At 42.2% G+C, this 24,606-nt stretch overlaps 1 protein-coding gene across 3 annotated transcripts in view; it reads right to left on the bottom strand.

The window, feature by feature from the left end:
• Nucleotides 1-24,606, bottom strand: part of KCND3 (potassium voltage-gated channel subfamily D member 3) — a 328,170-nt gene that overhangs the window by 46,989 nt on the left and 256,575 nt on the right. For all 3 annotated transcript variants that reach the window (XM_030221906.1, XM_030221905.1, XM_030221907.1), the window contains exon 3: nucleotides 23,753-23,915. In XM_030221906.1, the coding sequence (XP_030077766.1) occupies nucleotides 23,753-23,915 (163 nt within the window). The remainder of the gene's footprint in view (nucleotides 1-23,752; nucleotides 23,916-24,606) is intronic.

Below are 24,606 nucleotides of genomic sequence, written 5' to 3' on the forward strand. Positions count from 1 at the left end.
TTTTATTTTAGTTACAAAAGCTTATATTCTGCAAATCCAGTCACTGACTGATTAGTGAGAATAACAGTAAAACATACATGAGTTAAAGACAAAATGCATAGAGAAACAGAGAAAATGATGGCAGATAAAGCCCATATGGCCTATCCAGTTCACCTTTCCATACCATCCTCTGTATCATCTTGGAAGCCCAGTCCAGAAGCATTCCACGTATTAACAAAGGTGGAAAGAAGAGAAAATGACTGCCATCACGGTTAAAAGGTGAAGTAAAAGAGGCTATTACAGCAAACAGATTGTCCTTCAAAGATTGGAAAAAGGACCCATATGAAGAAAATAAGAAGCAACATAAGTATTGGCAAGTCAGATGCAAAGCATTAAAAAAGAAGGCTAAAAGAGAATATGAAGAAAAACTAACTGCAGACGCTAAAACACACAGTAACAAATTTCAGGTACATCAGAAGCAGAAAGCCTGCGAGGGAATCCGTGGGACCGTTAGATCAAGAAGGAGCAAAATAAGTGCTCAGGGAGGACAAGGCCATAGTGGATAAACTGAATGAATTTTTGCTTCTATCTTTACAGAAAAAGATGTAAGAGATCTGCCTGTAACGGAAATGGTTTTCAAGGATGATGATGTGGAGTAACTGAAATAAATCTCGGTGAATCTGGAAGATGTACTGAGCCAAATTGACAAATTAAAGAGTAGTAAATCACCTGGACCGGATGGCATACATACTACTACTACTATAAATCACTTTTATAGCACTACCAGTCGTACGCAACGCTTTACAATTGAACATGAAGAAGAAAGACAGTCCCTGCTCAAAAGAGCTTACAATCCAAATCAGGACAAACAGACAGGACCAAAAAGGATAAGGGAAGGAGAGACAGAAGGACACATAAAGATAAGCTAAAAGTTACATCCAAGGGTACTCAAAGAACATCAGCATGAAATTGCTGATTTGCTGTTAATAGTATGTAACCTGGCATTAAAATCATCTGTAGTACCTGAGGATTGGAGGGTGGCCAAAGTGACGCCGATTTTTAAAAAGGGTTCTAGGGGTGATGTGGGAAATTACAGACCAGTAAATCTGACGTCTCTGCTGGGCAAAATAGTGGAAACTATTATAAAGAATAAAATTACAGAACACGTAGACAAACGTAGTTTAATGAGCAGAGTCAGCATGGGTTCAGCCAAGGGAAGTCTTGCCTCATCAATTTGCTTCATTTCTTTGAAGGCTTGAATAAACATGTGGATAAAAGTGAGCCGGTCGTTGTAGTGTATCTAGATTTTCAGAAAGCCTTTGAGACTCCCGAGAAAATTGAAGATTCATGGGAAAAGAAGAAAGGTTCTGGTGTGGAGTAGGAATTGGGTATTGGACAGAAAACAGAGGATAGGATTAAATGGTCATTTGTCTCAATGGAGGCCGGTGAACAGTACTGGGACTGGTGCTATTTAACATATTTATAGATATGGAAATCAGAATGAGTAAAGTGATTAAATTTGCAGATGATACAAAACTATTCAAGGTTGTTAAAACACTTGCAGACTGTCAAATATTGCAGGAAGGACTTAGGAAATTGGAAGACTGGGTAACCAAATGGCAGATGAAATTTAATGTGGACAAATGCAAGGTGATGCACGTTGGAAAGAATAATCTGAATCATAGTTACCTGATGCTAGGGTCCACCTTGGGGGTCAGCATTCAAAAAAAAGATCTAAGTGTCATTGTAGATAATACGCTGAACTCTTCTGTTCAGTGCGTGGCGGCGGTCAAAAAAGCGAACAGGATGCTAGGAATTATTAGGAAAGGGATGGTGAATAAGACCGAAAATACTATAATGCCTCTGTATCGCTCCATGGTGCAACTGCACTTTGAGTATTGTGTTCAGTTCTGGTTGCCGTATCTCAAAAGACATATAGCGGAATTAGAAAAGGTTCAAAGAAGAGCAACCAAAATGATAAAGGGAAAAGAAATCCTCTTGTATGAGGAAAGGCTAAAGAGGTTAGGGCTCTTCAAGCTTGGAAAAGAGACAAATAGTAATTTAAAGAAATTAGTAATTAAAGAATTAGTTACTACTTCCCACCAAACCTCCTCAAGCCTATCATACAGTGTGCCGTTAACTAAAGAGAACGTTAATGTTAGTTAACTAACAAAAATTCCTCTAGCTGCTTAGGATCAAAAAATTGAAATTGTTTAGATTGAAACAATATTTGACAAATGCAAGGAAATTCAAGTACAAAATTAGCCCCAAGGGCTAAAGTCCTCAGACGAATGACCTTTTCTGAGTTTCTCTGGAGAGATCGGGATAAATTCTTATTTTAGATCCTAAAAACAGTGAGTCCAAATGTCTAAAGGAAAGTTTCAAAACAGCATCTCGGTCCATCTCCAGGCCAAAAGAAACCACCACAGTGGTTCTCTGAGCAATAATTTCCAATGAAGAGTCTAAAAATGATGTCAAGTTCATGCCATCTCCTGTTTGCAGTTGAGAAATTCCACCATCCAATTTTCTATTACTTTGTAAATACTGTGCCCGAACTAGAGGAGGCAGTGAATCGCTTGGCATCCCTAATATTTCTACCAAGTATTTCTTTACCATATCTACTGAAGAGTGGAGGAGTGGCCTAGTGGTTAGGGTGGTGAACCTTGGTCCTGGGGAACTGAGGAACTGAGTTCAATTCCCACTTCAGGCACAGGCAGCTCCTTGTGACTCTGGGCAAGTCACTTAACCCTCCATTGCCCCATGTAAGCCGCATTGAGCCAAAAATAAAATAGATACTATTGGAGATTCTACATGGAATGTTGCAACTATTGAAGATTCTACAGGGAATGTTGCTACTATTGGAGATTCTACAGGGAATGTTGCTACTATTGGAGATTCTACAGGGAATGTTGCTGCTATTGGAGATTCTACATGGAATGTTGCTAGCAACATTCCATGTAGAAGGCTGCGCAGGCTTCTGTTTCTGTGAGTCTGACGTCCTGCACGTACGTACAGGACGTCAGACTCGCAGAAGCCTGCGCGGCCACATTGGTGATCTGCAAGGGCCGACTTCTACATGGAATGTTGCTAGTGGAATAGCAACATTCCATGTAGAATCTCAAATAGTAGCAACAGTGGAGGAGTGGCCTAGTGGTTAGGGTGGCGGACTTTGGTCCTGAGGAACTGAGTTTGATTCCCACTTCAGGCACAGGCAGCTCCTTGTGACTCTGGGCAAGTCACTTAACCCTCCATTGCCCCATGTAAGCTGCATTGTGCCTGCCATGAGTGGGAAAGCGCGGGGTACAAACGTAACAAAAATTTTAAAAAATATTAAAGGGAATCTGGGAAAATTAGTTAGTCTCAAATTAAGTTTTCTAGATTGGTTTTCCAAGTATTCTAAACGACGAAAGGTAAAAATTCTATCCCTTACTGAGACTTGCCCCAGAGTTTCTAATGTTTGTAATTTTCCCCCTAATTGTTTAACTCCAGAGGTATGTTGGGCAGTTGTCTGTGCCTGCAACAGGGGTGTAGCCAGACCGGTAGGAGGGGGGGTCCAGAGCCTGAGGTGAGGGGGCACATTTTAGCCCCCCCGGCGCCGCCGACCCCGCCACCACCAACTTTGCCCCCCCTTCCGACGACCCTCTCGACCCCCCCCTCCCGCTGCTAACCCGCCGTCGCCTACCTTTGTTGGCGGGGGACCCCAACCCCCACCAGCTGAGGCCCTCTTCTTCCCGCAAAAGTATCATTTGAAAGATCTACCTCCGATGGCTGATATGTATAGCCAGTGGTGCAATGACATGTCATTCCATATCATTCTCAACCTGAAATGACAGGAATAACCTGAATTTTTCAGGTTGTTTTTTTTGTTAATGATAATAATGCTAATCTTTTGAAGAACAGTGAACACTGGTTTACACTATCAACAAAACTGCCTTGAAACAAAAACTGTTTTTTTTTTTAATATAATTTTTATTGAAAATCCAACAAAACAATGAAACAAATATAAACAGTAAAACATTCTCTCATTCTAAATATCACCCCAACCCCCAGTCCTCCACAACCCATACCCCCTTCCCCTCCCTTGAAGAGAAAGTAAGACTTCCAGTCTTGGTGGTCTCTTATCCAAGTCTGAAAGTATTCAAGAGCTTGAGGGTCAAATACAATACGGTAAAGTTATCAACAAGTCAAAATCCAGCTTTGTGGTCTATGTGGCCTAGTCTTCCACAAAGGTTCCCATATCTGTTGAAACTTCTTCTAGCGAGCAAGATGACTCCAGTTGACCTTACGATGCTACATGATCATTACAGCAAACAGCAAATTCAACTTAGGGGGAATAGCCACTGTAAAAGGATGGCTCTTTCTGCCATTAGAAACATGTAACGCAACAAAGTATGTTTGATCTTATTTGGTTTGGCCACAGCAGTATCATAACAGTCAAACAAGAAAATGTTTGGTAGAAGGGGAAGACGAAAGCCAAGGAAACATTCTTAAAAAAAATGCAAAAAGCCAGATCATACAATTCAATCAAAAATTATAAAGTGATAAGTGAAGGGTCATCATATTACCCAACACTCAACAGCCTTTCCTGTTCAATGACAAATGTTCATCATCATCATCATTTGCCCTAAATCATATCACAAAAATAAATTGTGCTCAGTTATCTCAAGGGAGAACTTGTTTCAAAATCCAACAGCAAGTTTCTAAACCCCTCAACAAGGCTGCAATAAAACGGTAGATATGACACCTTGTCTTCAGTTGCTACCTAACCCAGGCCAGTTGAACAGATAGGTCCATCCCTGGTATTGCCTGTGCATGCTGGGTTTTGTAGTTTTGCTTTTCCCACCAATTCTGGCCCTCTCCTCCCTCTCCCCTCCCCCCCCACAAAAAAAAAAAACAGAACAGGGCAAAGCACGAATGAATCAGCCTATTAGGTTGAGGTGGGGTGAGATCCAGATAAAAAGTAGGCTTTCGCTGTCTGATCTGAAAATCCTCTCCAGGTGTTTCCTTTCATTTCCCTAAAACGCTTTGTCGGGTCAAACGTTGGCCAGGTTTCTACCTTCAGTGAGCACATTTTTGGGGAGGAGGGTGGGAAGAAGGCGTGAAGGGGTGAAATGTCACCAAAGCTTATTTTCACCAACTTCATTTTTACAAGTAATTTGATAGAATAAACACACAAGAAACTGCTTGGAGAGAAGGGTCTTTATTGGGCTCAGGCAATCCATGGATTTGGAAGATTTGTGAAGCTCTGTGGTAACTGAAAGGCTCTTTTGTGTGTTTTCTGGAAGGCGAGGATCTGCAGAATTCATTTTGAAATCTCTGCTTAATCCTCTCCATGACTATCCCCCCCCATTACAATCTCTGCTCTGCTGCTTGGATCTGACTCTTTTTATATAATAATGGGTTTGTAACGTTGCCGGTTCAGTGCTTCGGCACACTGAAGCCTCTAGACCCTACCCCATGGCTCAGACCAGCTCCTTTCACTTTGTATCTGTTGTCCCTGGCAATTTAAAGCTATACGAGACTGAGGATTGTATTCTAACACTTGCAGCGGTTTCCTATTTCTTGCTCCCCTTTCGTGCCAAGTTATTGTAAACCTTTTACTATAAGTTCCACCTGGCTAAATATTGGAAATATGCATGCATGGGTGTTTTGGGTTTTTAAAAATTTGATATCCTCATTTTAACTCAATTTTTAAGCATCTCTTCCTTCCCCACTTTCTCTTCAAATGGCATACCCAGATATGAGAAACCTTCTCTGATCTTAACCCTCAGCCTTTGTTCCCTCTAAGCTGAGCAAGAGTCCTCCAGCTGCAATGCTTCTGGGGGGGGGGGGGGGGGGGGGTTAAGATCAGAGAAGGCTCAAGTCGCTTCACTGGCTCCCTATCCGTTTTCACATCCTGTTCAAACTTCTTCTACTAACCTATAAATGTACTCACTCTGCTGCTCCCCAGTATCTCTCCACACTCGTCCTTCCTTACACCCCTTCCCGTGCACTCCGCTCCATGGATAAATCCTTCTTATCTGTTCCCTTCTCCACTACTGCCAACTCCAGACTTCGCGCCTTCTGTCTCGCTGCACCCTACGCCTGGAATAAACTTCCTGAGCCCCTACGTCTTGCCCCATCCTTGGCCACCCTTAAATCTAGACTGAAAGCCCACCTCTCGTAACCACTCACCTCCACCTACCCTCCTCTCCTCCTTCCTGTACACATTAATTGATTTGATTTGCTTACTTTTTGTCTATTAGATTGTAAGCTCTTTGAGCAGGGACTGTCTTTCTTCTATGTTTGTGCAGCGCTGCGTACGCCTTGTAGCACTATAGAAATGCTAAATAGTAGTAGTAGTAGTAGTAGTAGTAGTAGTAGGGGGGCTTCAATATTGTGTTTTTAATCACTAACACAGGCAGTTTTCTTGGAGTCCTGCAGATGTTGCCTGTCCCTCACTATTGAAAATGTGATAGTGACCCCCCCCCCCCCCCCCCCCACTGGCAGGACTGTAGGTAGAGGACTCCCATTCAGCTTCGAGGGAACAGAGCCCTCAGCCCTGCTCTTTAATCCAATAGGGGGTGCTGCAGCAGGGGCAGCTCCCTCCTTCCCTCCACAGATTTCCGATGTATCAGCTTTGTGATATACTTGAACTCTCAGAACCCAGCTAGCCTTTTTTGGATAGGAGATGCAAACTCCTTTGTGCTTGATCTTTTAAAGCAATTACTGCTGCTGATGAGGTTTCTTGCAAAATATTTAGTTTTCTGCACACTCAAGGGTCCTTTTACAAAGGCACGCTGAAAAATGGCTTGCGATAGTGTAGGCGCGGGTTTTGGGCGTGCGCCGATCCATTTTCTTTAGCACGTCTGTAAAATGGACGTGCGGCAAAATCAAAATTGCTGTGCGTCCATTTTGGGTCTGAGACCTTACCGCCAGCCATAGACCTAGCGGTAAAGAATCTGGGTGGTAATGACCTGCGCGCGTCCGTTACACGCGCCAGAAAATAAAAACTATTTTGCGGACGCTCGCCAAAATTGAAATTACCACAAGGGCCACACAGTAACCGGATAGTAACTCTACTTTGGCATGTGTTTGGCACGCATAGGCACCTACGCAGCTTAGTAAAAGGGACGCTGTTTTTTTTTAAAATTTTTTTTTGGGGGGGGGGGGGGGGGTTGGAATAGTTCATATTTCACATTCATTTGATATACTAGAAATCATTTAAAGGAAATTTAAGCAGTTGGGAAGAATAACCAAAACAGGATTGGGGAGGGGGGTAGAACATTGGGAATAATGATGCTGTAATTTAGCTTCTTAACAGAATAGTATGATAGATATGGAGGGAAACAGGAAAGATATACAGGCCATGCCGTAACCGCTAGCAAATAAACAGGTTAAGGGGAGTCACATCAGAGACAGAGCAGGAGAAGGGGCATCGCTACGCCCGGGGAAACACTTAGAGAGGTTTGGATTTTCTTGAAGGAGGTTTCAAGTGTGACGTCTAGGGGTAAATCATTCCAGTACCCTAAAGCAAGAATTTCTAGTGCTGCTTAGTCCAATTTTGTAGTTTCAGGGGTCAGTCAGTAGATTGAGTTCAGAGGAATGAAGAGGAAGAATTAGGTTAAGCACGTTCAAGATCTGCACGATTGTTAGTAAAATCATTCACGGAGACGTCCCGACCTACATGCTAGACCTCATCGACCTACCTCCTAGAAATGCTAAAAGATCTGCCCGCACATTTCTTAATCTACACTTCCCCAGCTGTAAAGGATTAAAATACAAACACATGCGACCAGCTTTTCATACATGAGCACACAACTGTGGAATGCACTACCAACAAAATTGAAAACAATTAACGAAATAACTAACTTTCGCAAATCTCTGAAAACCTCTCTCTTCAACAAGGCCTACCACGAGAACTCGTAGCTTAGCTATAACACTTCACCACCCCACCCAATTTTAAATGACGTCTTTCTTTAAATGTCTGCTTAGTTCTTCTCTATCATCATTGATCTCTCTATAACACCAATTTGTTCCTTTCACCCTGTCATGGCGATGCCATAACAGATCTCTGTAAGCCACATTGAGCCTGCAAATAGGTGGGAAAATGTGGGATACAAGTGCAATAAATAAATAGATTTCTGAGTATCAAGAATGACTATCTTTCTTTCTTTCTTTCTTTGTACGATTCCCTAGTGTGGCTCTGCCACATGAACTTTATCTTACCACAACATCACTTTGTATTTGTTTACACCGGAGTCTCCAAACGCCTCTCCGGTACTATGTAAGCCACATTGAGCCTACAAATAGGTGGGAAAATGTGGGATACAAACATAACAAATAAATAAAGGTGATCTTCAGTTTTTCCTTCACACAACAAGGCAAAATGCAAAAACTAAGATATATTTACTTAACAACAATAAAATAATTAAACTGTAAACTTGTTGATCGTCAACTAATCTAACATCTTCATTCCAACCCCATACCCACATCTTTCTAAATACAGTTAGAAGCCAACAATCTGCCCCCTTCCCAGTGCTGTTGGAGTGTCCATGAGATCTGAAAGTAGAGATAACCTTGTAGAACAACTGGATTCTCAGGAGTGCAAACTTTTTTTTTTTTGTTTTTACAAAAGTTTGAAACTTTTCAAGTTTACACTCCTGAGAATCCAATTGTTCTACAAGGTTATTTGGAAGAAAAAGCAGCAAGATATCGAACATTACCTGCATCACATTGGGCTTAGCTTAATATCAGCATGCATCCAATCAAAGACTCCTGAAGAATGCCTTTGCGGGACGAAACACGATTTGTAGCGAGTCCTGGATGTTTAATATAAAGGTGTTAGTTTGGGCATCATCTGCTGCTCTTTCTTTTGTCACCCTTGTTGTGACTGATTTGTCTGTGTGTCTACAAGGGTTACTGTTCTTCTGTTTTTCTGCCGCACCCTAATAGATATCTATAGATATAAAAAGAGGTTTCCCCAACCTGTCCTGTGGAACTAGTCAGATTTTCAGGGTATCCACAATGAATATGCATGAGAGAAACTTGCATACATCTTGAAGTTTGGGAACCTCTGCCCTATATGACCCCAAACTGTATGTTGAAGCTGACCCCTTGCATCCCCTGTAGCTCCTGACTTCTCCAACTTCCCACACCAGACTGCAATTTCATAAGTACATAAGTATTGCCATACTGGGACAGACCAAAGGTCCATCAAGCCCAGCATCCTGCTTGTAACAGTGGCCAATCCAGGTCACAAATACCTGGCAAGATCCCCCCCAAAAGTACAAAACAGTTTATGCTGCTTATCCCAGAAATATTTTCCCCAAGTCCAATTTAATAATGGTCTATGGACTTTTCCTTTAGGAAGCCATCCAAACCTTTAAAAAACTCTGCTAAGCTAACCGCCTTTACCACATTTTCTGGCAACAAATTCCAGAGTTGAATTACACGTTGAGTGAAAAAAAGTTTCTCCGATTCATTTTAAATGTATTACTTTGTAGCTTCATTGCATGACCCCTAGTCCTAGCATTTTTGGAAAGCGTAAACAGACGCTTCACATCTACCCGTTCAACTCCACTCATTATTTTATAGACCTCTATCTTATCTCCCCTCAGCCGCCTTTTCTCCAAGCTGAAGAGCCCCAGCAGCTTTAGCCTTTCCTCATAGGGAAGTCGTCCCATCCTCTTTATCATTTTCGTCGCCCTTCTCTGCACCTTTTCTAATTCCACTATATCTTTTTTGAGATGCAGCGACCAGAATTGAACACAATATTCGAGGTGCGGTCGCACCATGGAGCGATACAAAGGCAATAAAATGTCCTCATTTTTGTTTTCCATTCCTTTCTTTTATCACTAAAATGCTTTGACTTTCTGCATAGTGGGGATAGGTCAGCATTGATTTAATTGTACATGACTGTGAACTAGGATGAAGCTGCAATGCAAAAATGTCATAAAAAGGACCAGTTTGATAGGATCAAGGTTAGATTAACCCTCAAGTCTGGAGAGCTGATTGCTATGCTTGTCAAATCTGCTGCATTGACACACACGGAATGTAGCTTTTTCTTATTTGAATTTCTAATTCCTTTCAAATTGTCTAAATTGCCATGTCAAGATACTTTTTTTAAAAATCAGGAATATGAATAATCCAGCCCTTCCCACACACGCTCTCAGTCTCTGCATCATAGCTTGAATACCAGATAGTGGCATAGAAATATAACTTAAGATGTAGGGGACAGAGGGAGGAGGGCTACGGGCAAAGCATGGAAACTGCAATGCTGTGGGTAGAATTTGGATCTACAAGAATAATTTGCATTTTGAAAAGTGTGCAATTATTTTAACAGAAGAAATAGCCATCCAAGTGGTGTAAATGTGGCAGAGGCTGGTGGGACATTATAGCCTAGCCAGTGGCATAGGAAGGGCAGGGCGGTGGGGGCAGTCCGCCCCGGGTGCACGCTGCTGGAGGGTGCAGAGAGCAGCAGCGCGCCTGTCGGCTCCGCTGGTTCCCTGCTCCCTCTGCTCTGGAACAGATTGCTAGCCTCCCCTCCCCTTACTTACTACTGCCCTGGTGGTCTAGTGACTTCTTCCGCCTTCGGGGCAGGAAAGAGCCCCCTCTTTCCTGTCCGGAGCGCTGCACTGCATGCGTCCTTCCTGTTCGTGATCTCGGCGCCGATTCAAAATGACCGCCGAGAGTTGAAGTGACCTTGTGAGACTTCAACTCTCGGCAGCCATTTTGAATCGGCACCGAGATCACGAACAGGAAGGATGCGTTCAGGGCAGCACCCTGGGCAGGAAAGAGGGGGCTCTTTCCTGCCCCGAAGAGGTCACTAGACCACCAGGGCAGTAGTAAGGTATGGGGAAGGGGGTGACGGGCAGGAGGAGAGACAGGGTGTGTGACAGGGGGAGGGGAAAATGTGACAGGGGTGGAGCGAGGGCGTGAAAGGGGGTGGGACATGTGTCCTCCTTTTGAGGGGACAAAATACATTTAACTCCCTGCTCTCTGCTTGAGCCCCGCCCTCCTGGCCAGATGGGCTAACATACCTACTCTCTGTCTTAAGGTAGTTCAGTTCCAACTTCAGTGAGGGAGTGTCCTTTAAGCCCTGCCTTGTACCACCCACTTCCTACCAAAATCAATCCAAAACCCCTCTTATATTCAGATAATTAAAACTATTATTTTAAATGGCTGCCATAGCTAACTTATATGGATATAAGGACCTTTTCATAATATAGAGAATACCTCTTATCATCAGCCACAGAAAGTATTTCAATTGGTAAATGTAATCATTGATCCTTAAATTGAACCCATTTCTAAATATAATCTGTATCAAATTCCTAATATATTTCCTTCTGAAATATCTTTGGTGAAATTGTGAGATGCCAACAATTAAAAAAAAAAAGGAGTCATGGGATAGAAAGTAAGGTTCTGGTGTGGATTAAGAACTGGTTATTGAACAGGAAACAGAGGGTAGGGTTAAATGGTCATTGGAGGAGGGTAAACAGTGGAGTGCCACAGGGATCAATACTGGAACCGATGCTATTTAAAATAGTTATAAATGATACAGAAATTGGAACAACAAGTGAGGTGATTAAATTTGTAGATGGCACAAAACTATTCAACCCTTATTTTATCATCCTCACTTTTAATATTCTCTTATCTCTTGTTTGTCCTGTTTGTCTGTCCTAATTAGATTGTAAGCTCTGTCGAGCAGGGACTGTCTCTTCATCTTCAAGTGTACAGCGCTGCATACGTCTAGTAGCGCTATAGAAATGATAAGTAGTAGTAGTAGTAAGGTTGTTAAAACATGTGTGGATTGTGAAATATTGCAGGAAGACTGGGCATCCAAATGACAGGTGAAATTTAATGTGGACAAATGCAAGGTGATGCACATTGGAAAGAATAATCCAAATCATAATTACCTGATGCTAGGGTCCACCTTGGGGGTCAGCACTCAAGAAAAAGATCTAGGTGTCATTGTAGATAATGTGTTGAAATCTTCTGCTCAGTATGCAGAGGTGGCCAAAAAAATCAAACAGGATGCTAAGAATTATTAGGAAATGGATGGTGAATAAGACCAAAAATACTATAATGCCTCTGTATCACTCCATGGTGCAACAGCACCTCGAGTATTGCGTTCAGTGCTGGTCGCCGTATCTCAAAAAAAGATATAGTGGAATTAGAAAAGGTTCAAAGAAGAGTGACCAAAATGATAAAGGGGATTGAACTCCTCTCATATAAGGAAAGGTTAAAGAGGTTAGGGCTGTTCAGCTTTGAAAAGAGACGGATGAGGCGAGATATGATTGAGGTCTACAAAATCCTGAGTGGTGTAGAACGAGTAGAAGTAAATTGATTTTTTACTGGTACCAAAAGTACAAAAGACTAGGGGATACTAGAGGAAGTTACACGGAAATACTTTTAAAACAAATAGGAGACAATATTTTTTCACTCAACGAATAGTTAAGCTCTAGAACTCTTTGCCGGAGGATGTGGTAACAGCGGATAGTGTATCTGGATTTAAAAAAGGTTTGGACAAGTTCCTGGAAGAAAAGACAATAGTCTGCTATTGAGACAGACATGGGGAAGTAACTGCTTGCCCTGGAATTGGTAGTATGGAATGTTGCTACTCTGAGATTCTGCATGGAATCTTGTCATCCTTTAGGATTCCAGAATCAATATTCTTTGGGGTTCTACATGGAATGTTGCTACTCTTTGAGATTCTGCATGGAATCTTGTCACCCTTTAGGATTCCAGAATCTAAATATTCTTTGGGGTTCTACATGGAATGTCGCCACGATTTCGGTTTCTGCCAGGTACTTTGTGACCTGGTTTGGCCACTGTTTGAAACAGGATAGTCAGCAGGATCCATTCTTATGAAGGGAAAATGACCCGTTGAGTAAACTAAAATGCTGTGGAAAGGCTAGATGGGAAAACAAACCTCTTTTGCAGAGGACATAAAAATCTGCAGTTCAATACGGGTGTTTGGGAGACGTAAGACGATATTGGGTAAAATGAGTAAATGATCCTTATCAGCCTACATCTGCAATATCTCTATAACCATGCAAACTCAACAGAACTGATCCCAGTTTGTCATTTCTGCAACACCAGCGAGCATGAGTTATGCAGATGTTCAAAGAAAATCAATGATAAGAGAACCAGTGGCAAATAGCATCCATTACATTGCTAGAGCACTAGTGAAGCGAACCAAATACTTCCGTGGGACACGGATTGCTCAGCCGTAGGTTTTTCTAGTGGGTACTGGAGAGAAGTATTATTCTGCAACTTGTTTTTTTGTTAACTCTAAAGGCAAGAGAGGGAAGATTATCTTCTATGCAATGAATCTTAACCTAAATATACTTGTTATTTATGAGTTGTAATGTAGAATGTCAAGTTTGAATTCCGATTATCCGGATGACAACGTATCCGTGTCACTGGCATTTCTGTTTGAAAGTCATGTCAGTGGCTCCTTTGGGGGGAAAAATACCACGAAAATAACCTTGAAATTCTGGCAACTAGGCTAATTTAACAGCATGAAAGTAAGAATCCCTTCCCGATAGGCGATTTAATGTCAACTAAAGGCCAACCTCTGTTAATAGCTCAAGGTGAAATGTCTCCAGACAGAGGCGTTAATTGCCAATAAATGCCCTGCCCGCTAGAAACTATCACATAGTAATAACATTATTTTATTAATTTCAGCTTTTATATGGTGCCTCGGGCAGGGCACTTTACGCTAAGAAATAAATGGCTCATAAATCAATAGAAAATGAATGAGAAGTAACAAAGTTCAATGAAACAGAAAGCAAAGTAGAATAAAGACTGGACTATGAATCTATGGGTTGCTCGGTCAAATCTTGAGATGACCCTTATTGTATTAGAGGGCAGAAACCTCTGACTCTTCTAAAAGGAGCATAAGAAATGTTGTTCCGGGTCAGATGAAACATCTTGCTTCTGACAGTGGCCGCTCCAGTGTTTTCTCTTTCGCATTGATCTCTTGCAGAAGTGGTGGAGATGCTCAAGGTTGCCTAGCTAATAACTCTTCAATGAACCTGTCCTACAGACACCTGTCCAAACCTTTTTGAAACTCAGCTATACTATTCATCTGAATTACATTTACTGGCAACACATTTTTTAGCTTAATTGTGCACCGACTGGCAAAAATATGCTTTTTAAAAAATGTAACACCAGTTAATTTTCTAGCATTATCCATCGTTCTAGTACAAATTAATAATGCTGGAACCCATCAGATCTGCTCACTGCCCCACCAGCCATCATAGTACTATTAATACAAGTAGAACAGTTATTCTCTAGGATGCAGGATGAATAATTGGGACGTACACCTCATCAAGAATACTGAACCCTTCTGCTTCAGAAGGGACATAAGTACATAAGTATTGCCATACTGGGAAAGACCAAAGGTCCATCGAGCCCAGCATCCTGTTTCCAACAGTGGCCAATCCAGGTCACAAATACCCGGCAAGATCCCAAAAAAGTACAAAACATTCTATACTGCTTATCCCAGAAATAGTGGATTTTCCCCAAGTCCATTTAATAACGGTCTATGGACTTTTCCTTTAGGAAGCCGTCCAAACCTTTTTAAAACTTTGCTAAGCTAACCGCCTTTACCACATTCTCTGGCAACGAATTCCAGAGTTTAATTACACGTTGAGTGAAGAAAAAGTTTCTCTGAAACAGAAGCTGTGTCTTGCTGTAAAAATTACCAAGCTGGAAATAACGAGAGATGCAAATGAGCTGCTCACAAAAACAGCGAGCAGCTCGGCAGGGGGGAAGCCAATCGGTCACGTGAGCATGTACAGAACAGCCAATCGCTAAGCGTGGCTGCTCTGCACATGCTACAGACGTCTTTCATACACGCATACAAGCTGCGTGTATGAAAGCAGTGTGTACCCTTTTTTTTGCTTGTTTGACTTAACACCGCTCTGTTTACAAAGCTGCGCGGCAATGCCGACACAGCCCGTTCAAAGTGAATGGGCTGTGTCGGCGGTGCTTTACCGCCAACCGCTAGCGCAGCTTTGTAAACAGGGGCCAAGAATCTAAAACAGCCTTACAGTTTTCACAACCTACTTCAGAAAAGCAAGCCTAGTTCAAAGTGAGTTAAGCACAGGTGCCCCATGGCTTTCTTTTTCGTCATTCTCGATCTATATCTTCAACCAGGGTGTGTCTTTGGAATCCTGCAGCTTGAGCCTAGAGATCCTTGACATAGGTGGATGTGAAGCCTCAAGAGATGAATTTGTTTGTCTTCTTGTTCCAGTATGGAAGAGTTTACCTACTTTCTAGCTCCTAGATCCTGGGTTCTCAGCAACAGCCTCTAGGTGGAAGAATGCGGACACACATTTGAGTTTCTGAACCTTTGGAAGGATTCATGAAGGTGTGAGCGAGCTATTTTATTTTTATTTATTTTATTTGTTACATTTGTATCCCACATTTTCCCACCTATTTGCAGGCTCAATGTGGCTTACATAGTACCGTAAAGGCATTTGCCAATTTCGGTATGAATACAGTAATGTTGTGGTAGAATAAAGTTCGTGTGTACAGACACATTAGGGAATCGTAGAGAGGAAGAGTTATTATATGTCCATTAATAATTCTTCCCCCGTTTATGCTAAAACTTGACCTCTCCTATGAACAGTCCCTACATATAATGCTTTGGGCCTGATGCTGAAAACAATTTAACTGTGCAGAAGAGGCTCGTGCCTGGTTTAATTGTGCTGACCTAGAGAATTTATTTATTCAGGGGTCCTTTTACCAAAAAGGGCCCTGCGCTAGCAGCAGGGGCCATTTTTCCAACAAGCCAGGCCCTTTTTACTACATCAGGCAAAAAAGCCCCGAGACACACATGGCCATGCGGCAGGGAGTCCTTACCGTCACCCTCTGAGGTGGCGATAAGGGCTCTCGCACTAACCCAGCGGTAACCAGGCAGTGCGCAGCAATGCCCAATTACCACTCCCCCAGAAATGGAGCGCACTCGGGGTGGGACTACCACTGGCAGCTGTGTTGGGTGAGCAGTAATCCCGAATTGGGTTTACTGCCACTCTGTAAAAGGGTCCCTTATGTACTGAGGTTTGCTATACCTCCATTTCTAGCATGCAGTTCACAGTGGTTTACAATAGACGTTAATAACAGAGAACATATAGAAAAAGAACTACATTGGTTAATAGGAAAGAAAAGATAACCACGCATTCAAAAGAAACAACAAAAATGAGACAATAGAAAAGAGATGAAAGGGTCATGCCTGGATAAGAAACAGCTGACCTAGCTAGCCTAGGTAGTTATCTGGGTATAAGTGCTGAACAGTGTGTTCTTTCTAGCAAAAAAGGTGCAGATACTCAAATGCTAGGCCACCCTTCAGGGATGGGGTGATCAGTGACGGACCCACCCTACAATGGCCAGGTCCCCTGCAACCAGTCACAGAACTTATGACAAGGCAGAATTGGTGTGTAGAGCCTGAGCTCTTTCATTAAAACTTGGGGTCCATGGGTCAATTTTAGCAGACAATGGAAAAGGTGCCGGTACTCAGTACCCCCCCTCAAAAAAGCCCTGGTGCTGAATATCGGCTGAAACCAGGATAACTTATGGTGGTTAGCAATGACCTGGATCTTCAGTACTGATGGCTGAATTAGGTTTGCTTCTATCAAAGGTTACCATATGTCGTCTTTTAAGAGGAAATCTTCTTTTGGACTTCTTCAGATATGTTCTACAGGTTTTTTGTAATTTTTAGGAAAAGGCTTTCTTTTTATTTTATGTGCCTATGACCAACACACTTGCCCACATATTGAAAGAAACCATTTCTGGCATATTAGACTGTTTGGACACATGGGGGCGCTAAAGAGAGAGAGAAAGGCAATACTGATCTCCTCTCTGTTTCCCTGTAGGTTGAATCTGTCAAAGGAATTTTGTTTGTGTAGCACAACTTTAAGGATATGTCATGCAAAGACTTTCATACGTATCTCAGAAGCCAGCCAAAGTTGTTGAGGACTATCTGTTCTTCTCATAAGTATGCTTGGGCTGGGACTCAAACTGAAATCCAGAAGTTTTTGAAAAGTAGATAGTCTGCTTGATATTTTATTTATTACATTTGTATCCCACATTTTCCCGCATAGCAGTAGGCTCAATGTGGCTTACAGGTTCCGGAAAGGAGAGTACCAACTCCGGGAATATATACAGAGTGGAAAATACAGTAACAGTAGGTGCAAGGAAGCTGATAAGGTTCCGGAAAAGAGAATACAACTCTGGGACGAATATATAGTAGCATATAGAGAGAAGTAATCCCAATGAGGCTGATAAGTCTCCAGAGATGGGACTACAGCCTCTAGTGAGCAATACAGAGTAGGATAAGGGTAGAAGTACACTTAATTATAACTGGAGTGGTAAAGTTCGTACAGTTTGAAGTAATAGGATTATGTGGAAGGGGTATTGTTCATTTCTTAGATCGAAAGATGTGATGCATTGTTCATGAATTAGTTCGGGTCGGCTGGGTAGGCTTTCCGGAAGAGGTGAGTCTAGGTCTTTTCGAAATTTTAGATGGGTGTTCGCAGTTCTAATGTTTCTATGTAATGCGTTCCAGAGCTGGGTGCAAATGTAGGAAAAGCTGGATGCATATGTTGATTGGTATTTTAGATATGTGTTCATTAACTAAAAGCCATTTACATATTCTTTATGATTAAATATTTCTTTAGCAAAGGTAGCAGCCATTTTTATTTTTTGTGTCCTCTTGTTTCACACCCTTGTTACTTCTCGCTTGGACTATTGCAATTTACTTCTCACTGGTCTTCCGCTCAATCATCTTTCTCCTCTCCAATCTGTCCAGAATTCTGTAGCTCAACTTATTTTCCGCCAGAATCGTTATGCCCACACTAGCCCACTCCTCAAGTCACTTCGCTGGCTCCCTGTCCGCTTCCGTATACAGTTCAAACTCCTCTTACTGACCTTTAAATGCATCCACTCTATGACCCCTCACTACCTCTCCTCTCTCATCTCCCCCTACATTCCTCCCCGTGAACTCCGCAAATGCATCCACTCTATGACCCCTCACTACCTCTCCTCTCTCATCTCTCCCTACATTCCTTCCCGTGAACTCCGCTCTCTGAACAAATCTCTCTTGACGTCCCCTTTCTCCTCCACCGCTAACTCCAGACTTTGTTCCTTTTATCTTGCAGCACCTTATGCCTGGAACCATCTTCCCGAACCCATACATCTAGCTCCATCTCTACCTGTCTTCAAATCTATGCTGAAAGCTCTCCTTTTCACTACTGCCTTTGGCTCCTAACTGCTACTCATTTGCCCTCCTCCCCTGTTCCTCTTTACTCTGTAATTTCCTTGCCCGTAATGTCTTGTCTGTTTGTGTTACCTAGATTGTAAGCTCTTTGAGCAGGGACTGTCTCTCTATGTCAAATGTACAGCGCTGTGTGCATCTGGTAGCGCTATATACAGTGGGGGAAATAAGTATTTGATCCCTTGCTGATTTTGTAAGTTTGCCCACTGACAAAGACATGAGCAGCCCATAATTGAAGGGTAGGTTATTGGTAACAGTGAGAGATAGCACATCACAAATTAAATCCGGAAAATCACATTGTGGAAAGTATATGAATTTATTTGCATTCTGCAGAGGGAAATAAGTATTTGATCCCCCACCAACCAGTAAGAGATCTGGCCCCTACAGACCAGGTACTGTAGATGCTCCAAATCAACTCGTTACCTGCATGACAGACAGCTGTCGGCAATGGTCACCTGTATGAAAGACACCTGTCTACAGACTCAGTGAATCAGTCAGACTCTAACCTCTACAAAATGGCCAAGAGCAAGGAGCTGTCTAAGGATGTCAGGGACAAGATCATACACCTGCACAAGGCTGGAATGGGCTACAAAACCATCAGTAAGACGCTGGGCGAGAAGGAGACAACTGTTGGTGCCATAGTAAGAAAATGGAAGAAGTACAAAATGACTGTCAATCGACAAAGATCTGGGGCTCCACGCAAAATCTCACCTCGTGGGGTATCCTTGATCATGAGGAAGGTTAGAAATCAGCCTACAACTACAAGGGGGGAACTTGTCAATGATCTCAAGGCAGCTGGGACCACTGTCACCACGAAAACCATTGGTAACACATTACGACATAACGGATTGCAATCCTGCAGTGCCCGCAAGGTCCCCCTGCTCCGGAAGGCACATGTGACGGCCCGTCTGAAGTTTGCCAGTGAACACCTGGATGATGCCGAGAGTGATTGGGAGAAGGTGCTGTGGTCAGATGAGACAAAAATTGAGCTCTTTGGCATGAACTCAACTCGCCGTGTTTGGAGGAAGAGAAATGCTGCCTATGACCCAAAGAACACCGTCCCCACTGTCAAGCATGGAGGTGGAAATGTTATGTTTTGGGGGTGTTTCTCTGCTAAGGGCACAGGACTACTTCACCGCATCAATGGGAGAATGGATGGGGCCATGTACCGTACAATTCTGAGTGACAACCTCCTTCCCTCCGCCAGGGCCTTAAAAATGGGTCGTGGCTGGGTCTTCCAGCACGACAATGACCCAAAACATACAGCCAAGGCAACAAAGGAGTGGCTCAGGAAGAAGCACATTAGGGTCATGGAGTGGCCTAGCCAGTCACCAGACCTTAATCCCATTGAAAACTTATGGAGGGAGCTGAAGCTGCGAGTTGCCAAGCGACAGCCCAGAACTCTTAATGATTTAGAGATGATCTGCAAAGAGGAGTGGACCAAAATTCCTCCTGACATGTGTGCAAACCTCATCATCAACTACAGAAGACGTCTGACCGCTGTGCTTGCCAACAAGGGTTTTGCCACCAAGTATTAGGTCTTGTTTGCCAGAGGGATTAAATACTTATTTCCCTCTGCAGAATGCAAATAAATTCATATACTTTCCACAATGTGATTTTCCGGATTTAATTTGTGATGTGCTATCTCTCACTGTTACCAATAACCTACCCTTCAATTATGGGCTGCTCATGTCTTTGTCAGTGGGTAAACTTACAAAATCAGCAAGGGATCAAATACTTATTTCCCCCACTGTAAATGCTATTAGTAGTAGTAGTAGTTTGTCTCTGCAAATATGGTAACCCTACCGCCCCGCCGCTCCCTGCTGCAAATACTTTGGCTGGTGGGGGTCCCCAATCCCCGCCAGCTGAAGTTTTCATCCAGCACTGGTCTCCAGCGCCACCGCGTTGCCTGCCATGCTCTCTCTTCCTCTCACTTACTGAACATTCCTTTTAGTGAAATTGAGCATGCTCAGTTTCACTAAAAGCAGCATGCCGGACATGAGGGGAAGACAGAGCAGGGCAGGCAATGCGGCAGCGCCGGAGACTGGTGCTGGATGAAGACTTCAGTTGGTAGAGGTTGGGGACCCCCGCCAGCAAAACCATGGGCCCAGAAGAAATTTTTTTTGGGGGGGTCCAGGCCCCTGTGGCCCACCTAGCTACGCCACTGGTAACCAGAGGTGGGGGTTGGAATGTACTCATTATCTACCGGCTGCATCAGAAATTTCAACCCATGTACTAAAAGCCTTAGATCAGATTGAAAGCATACAGCAAGCTGTCACTGAGCACTCAGGATATCATCGGGAACACTCTATCTCTGGCAGTCTGCAAACTCTCTCACGCTTCTCTGATTGTGCTGAAAGATCACATGGTTTAACAAAAATTAAGTCAAATTCTCTGTTGTTTTTGTACAGTGTGAGCTGCCTCTATTTACATCTTATCACAAAGCCTAATAAGAGATGTCTTTTATAAGCCACTTGGCAAGCTGGTAGCTTTTTGCAGTAAGAGATCTAATTATTGTAGTGAAATCTATTTGTCTATTCTCTAGCATCACAGAACAAAAGTTTGGTTTTAGATATGTAGAAAAATCAATGCAAAAGCATTTGCAATGAAACTGGCCAAGTAAGAGAAGGAAGGTAACATGTTACCGGATGGGAACCTACATTCTTAAATGCTCTTTACTTCTTTTTCTTACACTCCTTTATGCATTTTTTTTGATAAGCAAACAGTGATTTTTGTCTTTTATTATAAATGTAAAAGTGACACACACAAGCATCATTTATGCATGAAAGCTATGAAGATACATAAACACCCCAGGTCATACCCTTCCTATCGCAGACAGCCTGAAAATTCTCCGAGTAACAATCGACCGCAACCTCTCACTTGAGAACCAAGCGAAATCTACCATAAAGAAAATGTTTCACTCTATGTGGAAACTTAAACGTGTGAAACCATTCTTCCCGAGGGAAATATTCCGTAACTTGATACAATCGATGGTACTAAGCCATGCAGACTACTGCAATGGAATCTATGTGGGTTGCAAAGAACAAATCATAAAGAAACTTCAAACCGCTCAAAACACAGCATTTTGAAAGCGCCAAACCCCTCCGAGAAAAACTGCACTGGCTCCCAATCAAAGAGCGCATTGCCTTCAAAATCTGCACCATGGTTCATAAAATTCTTTACGGCGAAGCCCCTGGAAACATGACAGACCTTATTGACCTGCCAATTAGAAACACAACAAGATCAGCACAAACATACCTAAATCTTCGTTACCCAAGCACCAAAGGACTCAAATACAAATCAACTTATCCATCTAGCTTTTCCTACTTAAGCGTACAACTATGGAATGCTCTGCCAAAAACAGTAAAAACAACGTACGACCACCTGAATTTCCGGAAAGAACTAAAAACAATCCAGTTCAGGAAGGCATATCCCACTGACCCTACATAAAAGCCTGAACAACTGCAACACAGCAAATCCATAGATCGCAATGGACACACCCCTACCTTCCACTTCCTCCTTAAATTTTCCCAATATATAACACCTTGTATTTGTTCATACCGGAACTGGCGAACGCCATAACGGTCCTATGTAAGCCACATTGAGCCTGCAAATAGGTGGGAAAATGTGGGATACAAATGTAACAAATAAATAAATAAAATAAATAAGATGGTTTAGGTTTGCTTGGTGGTACTGGACCTCTTATTCTATGGACTGAAGCAACTCCTTTTGGTATCCTGAAGATCATTCTTAGGGAAGTTTGGGAACCTCTCTGAACATGTACTGGTGCCCTTTGTTTCCAAAATCCTACCAGATGAGGGTTACCTTGACTATGGGGGTGATTCTATGAGGAGCTGCCCAAAAGGATGCGTAAAAGTGACCGTTCATAGGATACCAACTAGCGGAAAAATATGCACCATGCTTTGATGGATGGACAGATTTTGAATGGAGCAAGGGCAGAGTGCAAATGTTTGCATGTAAATTTATATCAGCAATAGGGCTACTCTTTAATCACACCTAGATGTGTGCGCACTCTCTGGTGCTTGTGCAAGCATAAGAACATAAGAATAGCCAATGGTCCAAACCTGCCCAATATCCTGTTTCCAACAGTCACAAGTACCTGGCAGAAACCCAAATAGCAGAATTCTGTAAAAAAAAGTAAATGCCTATTTTCTTTATAGAATAGGCTTAAAATTAGTATCTATAATCAGCACCTATAGCAGGCACCTGTTGTTGAATAACTCTTGAAGACTATGAGGTGATCTACAACTGATGAAAGACAGAGAAGAATCGACTTCCACAGACATTCAGCCAAGAGATACAAAGGAACAGAGGCAGCTTGAGGTGGGTTGAAACATGAAAAGTTCAATTATCCAACAGTGACTCAATATGGTCATGTTTGGGTGAGTGTGCCTTCGTCATGGGTCATAAACTCATTCATGAAGACAAGTCACACCAACGAGAAGGACAACAAATTGTCTGCTTTAGGAGTTAGTGTTTTAGCTCACCAAAAAGCTCAATTTTGCTTTAAAAATCTTAGAGTTTATATATGATACAGATACCCAACATCATATATACTGACTCCTGAAGCTGGCAAGTTGTTGCTGAAACACAGGTCTGTTTCAAATCTGTATGTGCTTTGATATCTGCGAAATATAAAGATAAAGCGAAATATGAAAGCGCCAGGCCCCTTAGAGAAAAACTGCACCCTGGCTCATAAAATCATCTATGGAGAGGCCCCGATATACATGTCTGACCATCCAGAACCACAATAAGCTCATCAGGCACTTTCTTAACCCTCCATTACCCCAACTGTAAGGGTGGAAGATACAAATCACTATATGCATCCAGCTTTTCATACATCTGCACACAACGTTGGAATGCACTACCGACTGTCTTAAAATCAACATATGATTTGACAGCCTTCCGGAAATCGGTGAAAATTAACTTATTCAACAAGACTTATATAAAAAATCCTTCATAAAGACTACTTTAATTTCAGTATTGTCATCTAATGTTACTCTTGATCCTACATTTTACATATGTATTGATTATTTCTTTACTTCTAATTTTTTTGATATCTTATGTACCTTCATTGTATATTATTCTGTTCTCTCATTCCGTAATTGGTGACTGCCATTGCGGCATAATGTAAGCCACATTGAGCCTGCAAAGAGGTGGGAAAATGTGGGATACAAATGCAGCAAAATAAATAAAAATAAATACATTTTTTGCAACTCATCTCTGGATTACGTCGTTTATTTGGTTGGCCTACATCCCTTCCCTACTCTTCCGGTTTCTGTGGTAATCACAAATCAAACGCCATCCAGGTTGTAGCAATCAAAAATGAAGTATCACACTTTGTGATTCAACTCGAACGTATAATCGTGGCAGACTGCATCTCATGAAAAATGCATAGAATATACCTCTAGCTACTTCTGCTCATTGCAATAACTGATTGAGAATTTTGGTCTTTTCCCCTAAAACCCCCGGGCAAGAGTTACTTACCTTCTGTGCTCTCCGCTTGTCTGCTCTCTGGTTCTGGTGGTAAATGCGACTGAAGTTGGAGACAATGACAGGAACAGGCAGAGCAATCACCAGTACCCCGCTCAGAGAACAGATAGAACCAAAGATTTTCCCGGCAATGGTCTTCGGCACCATGTCACCATAGCTGATGGACAAAGAAAAAAATAACGTTCAGTGATTTATAGGATTTGAAAGCACATCTTATTGCAACTTTCTGGAATGATCCATACAGGAAAACCGGCCCATATCAACCATAACTGGATTTGAACACAGGTTACCTGAAAAACAAATATTTGAATATTTCCCTAGTTTAAAATTTTACAGCATATTTCCCCCCTCTCAAACTTCTCAAAAAAGTATCAATTTGGTCATGACTAATTTGTTCTCTTGATGATTTTAATTGGAGGAAAATATTATGATGTCATTGAGTATGCAACACCTTGCTCCATGATTTTAATCCTGTCTGATCAATCTGATTAAGTTGCCCCATTCCCTTCATCCCTCCCCCTCCACTCCACCAGCTAAACTCTGATAGTTCTTTAAGCAATGGCTGATATGGAACATCATTTATTTACTTTCATTTTATCATAACTTACATTTACATTATATTATCTGCTTGCCATGTATTGGGTTCTCATTTTCCATGCTTTGCTATGCTCAGTGGTACTTATTATTTGAACGTCTTTTCCTGTGAATATTTAGTGGTAACACGTCAAGGACTCTTTTGTTACAGATACGCAAAGAGAGAGGGGACAAGCCCTTTCTGAATCCATGGCCTTGATCGCGAGTTCTCAATTCTGGCCCTAGAGAGTTGTAAAGTTTTTAAACAGGTATGG

Source organism: Microcaecilia unicolor, chromosome 12 (assembly GCF_901765095.1).
Source record: "Microcaecilia unicolor chromosome 12, aMicUni1.1, whole genome shotgun sequence".
NCBI lineage: Eukaryota > Metazoa > Chordata > Amphibia > Gymnophiona > Siphonopidae > Microcaecilia > Microcaecilia unicolor.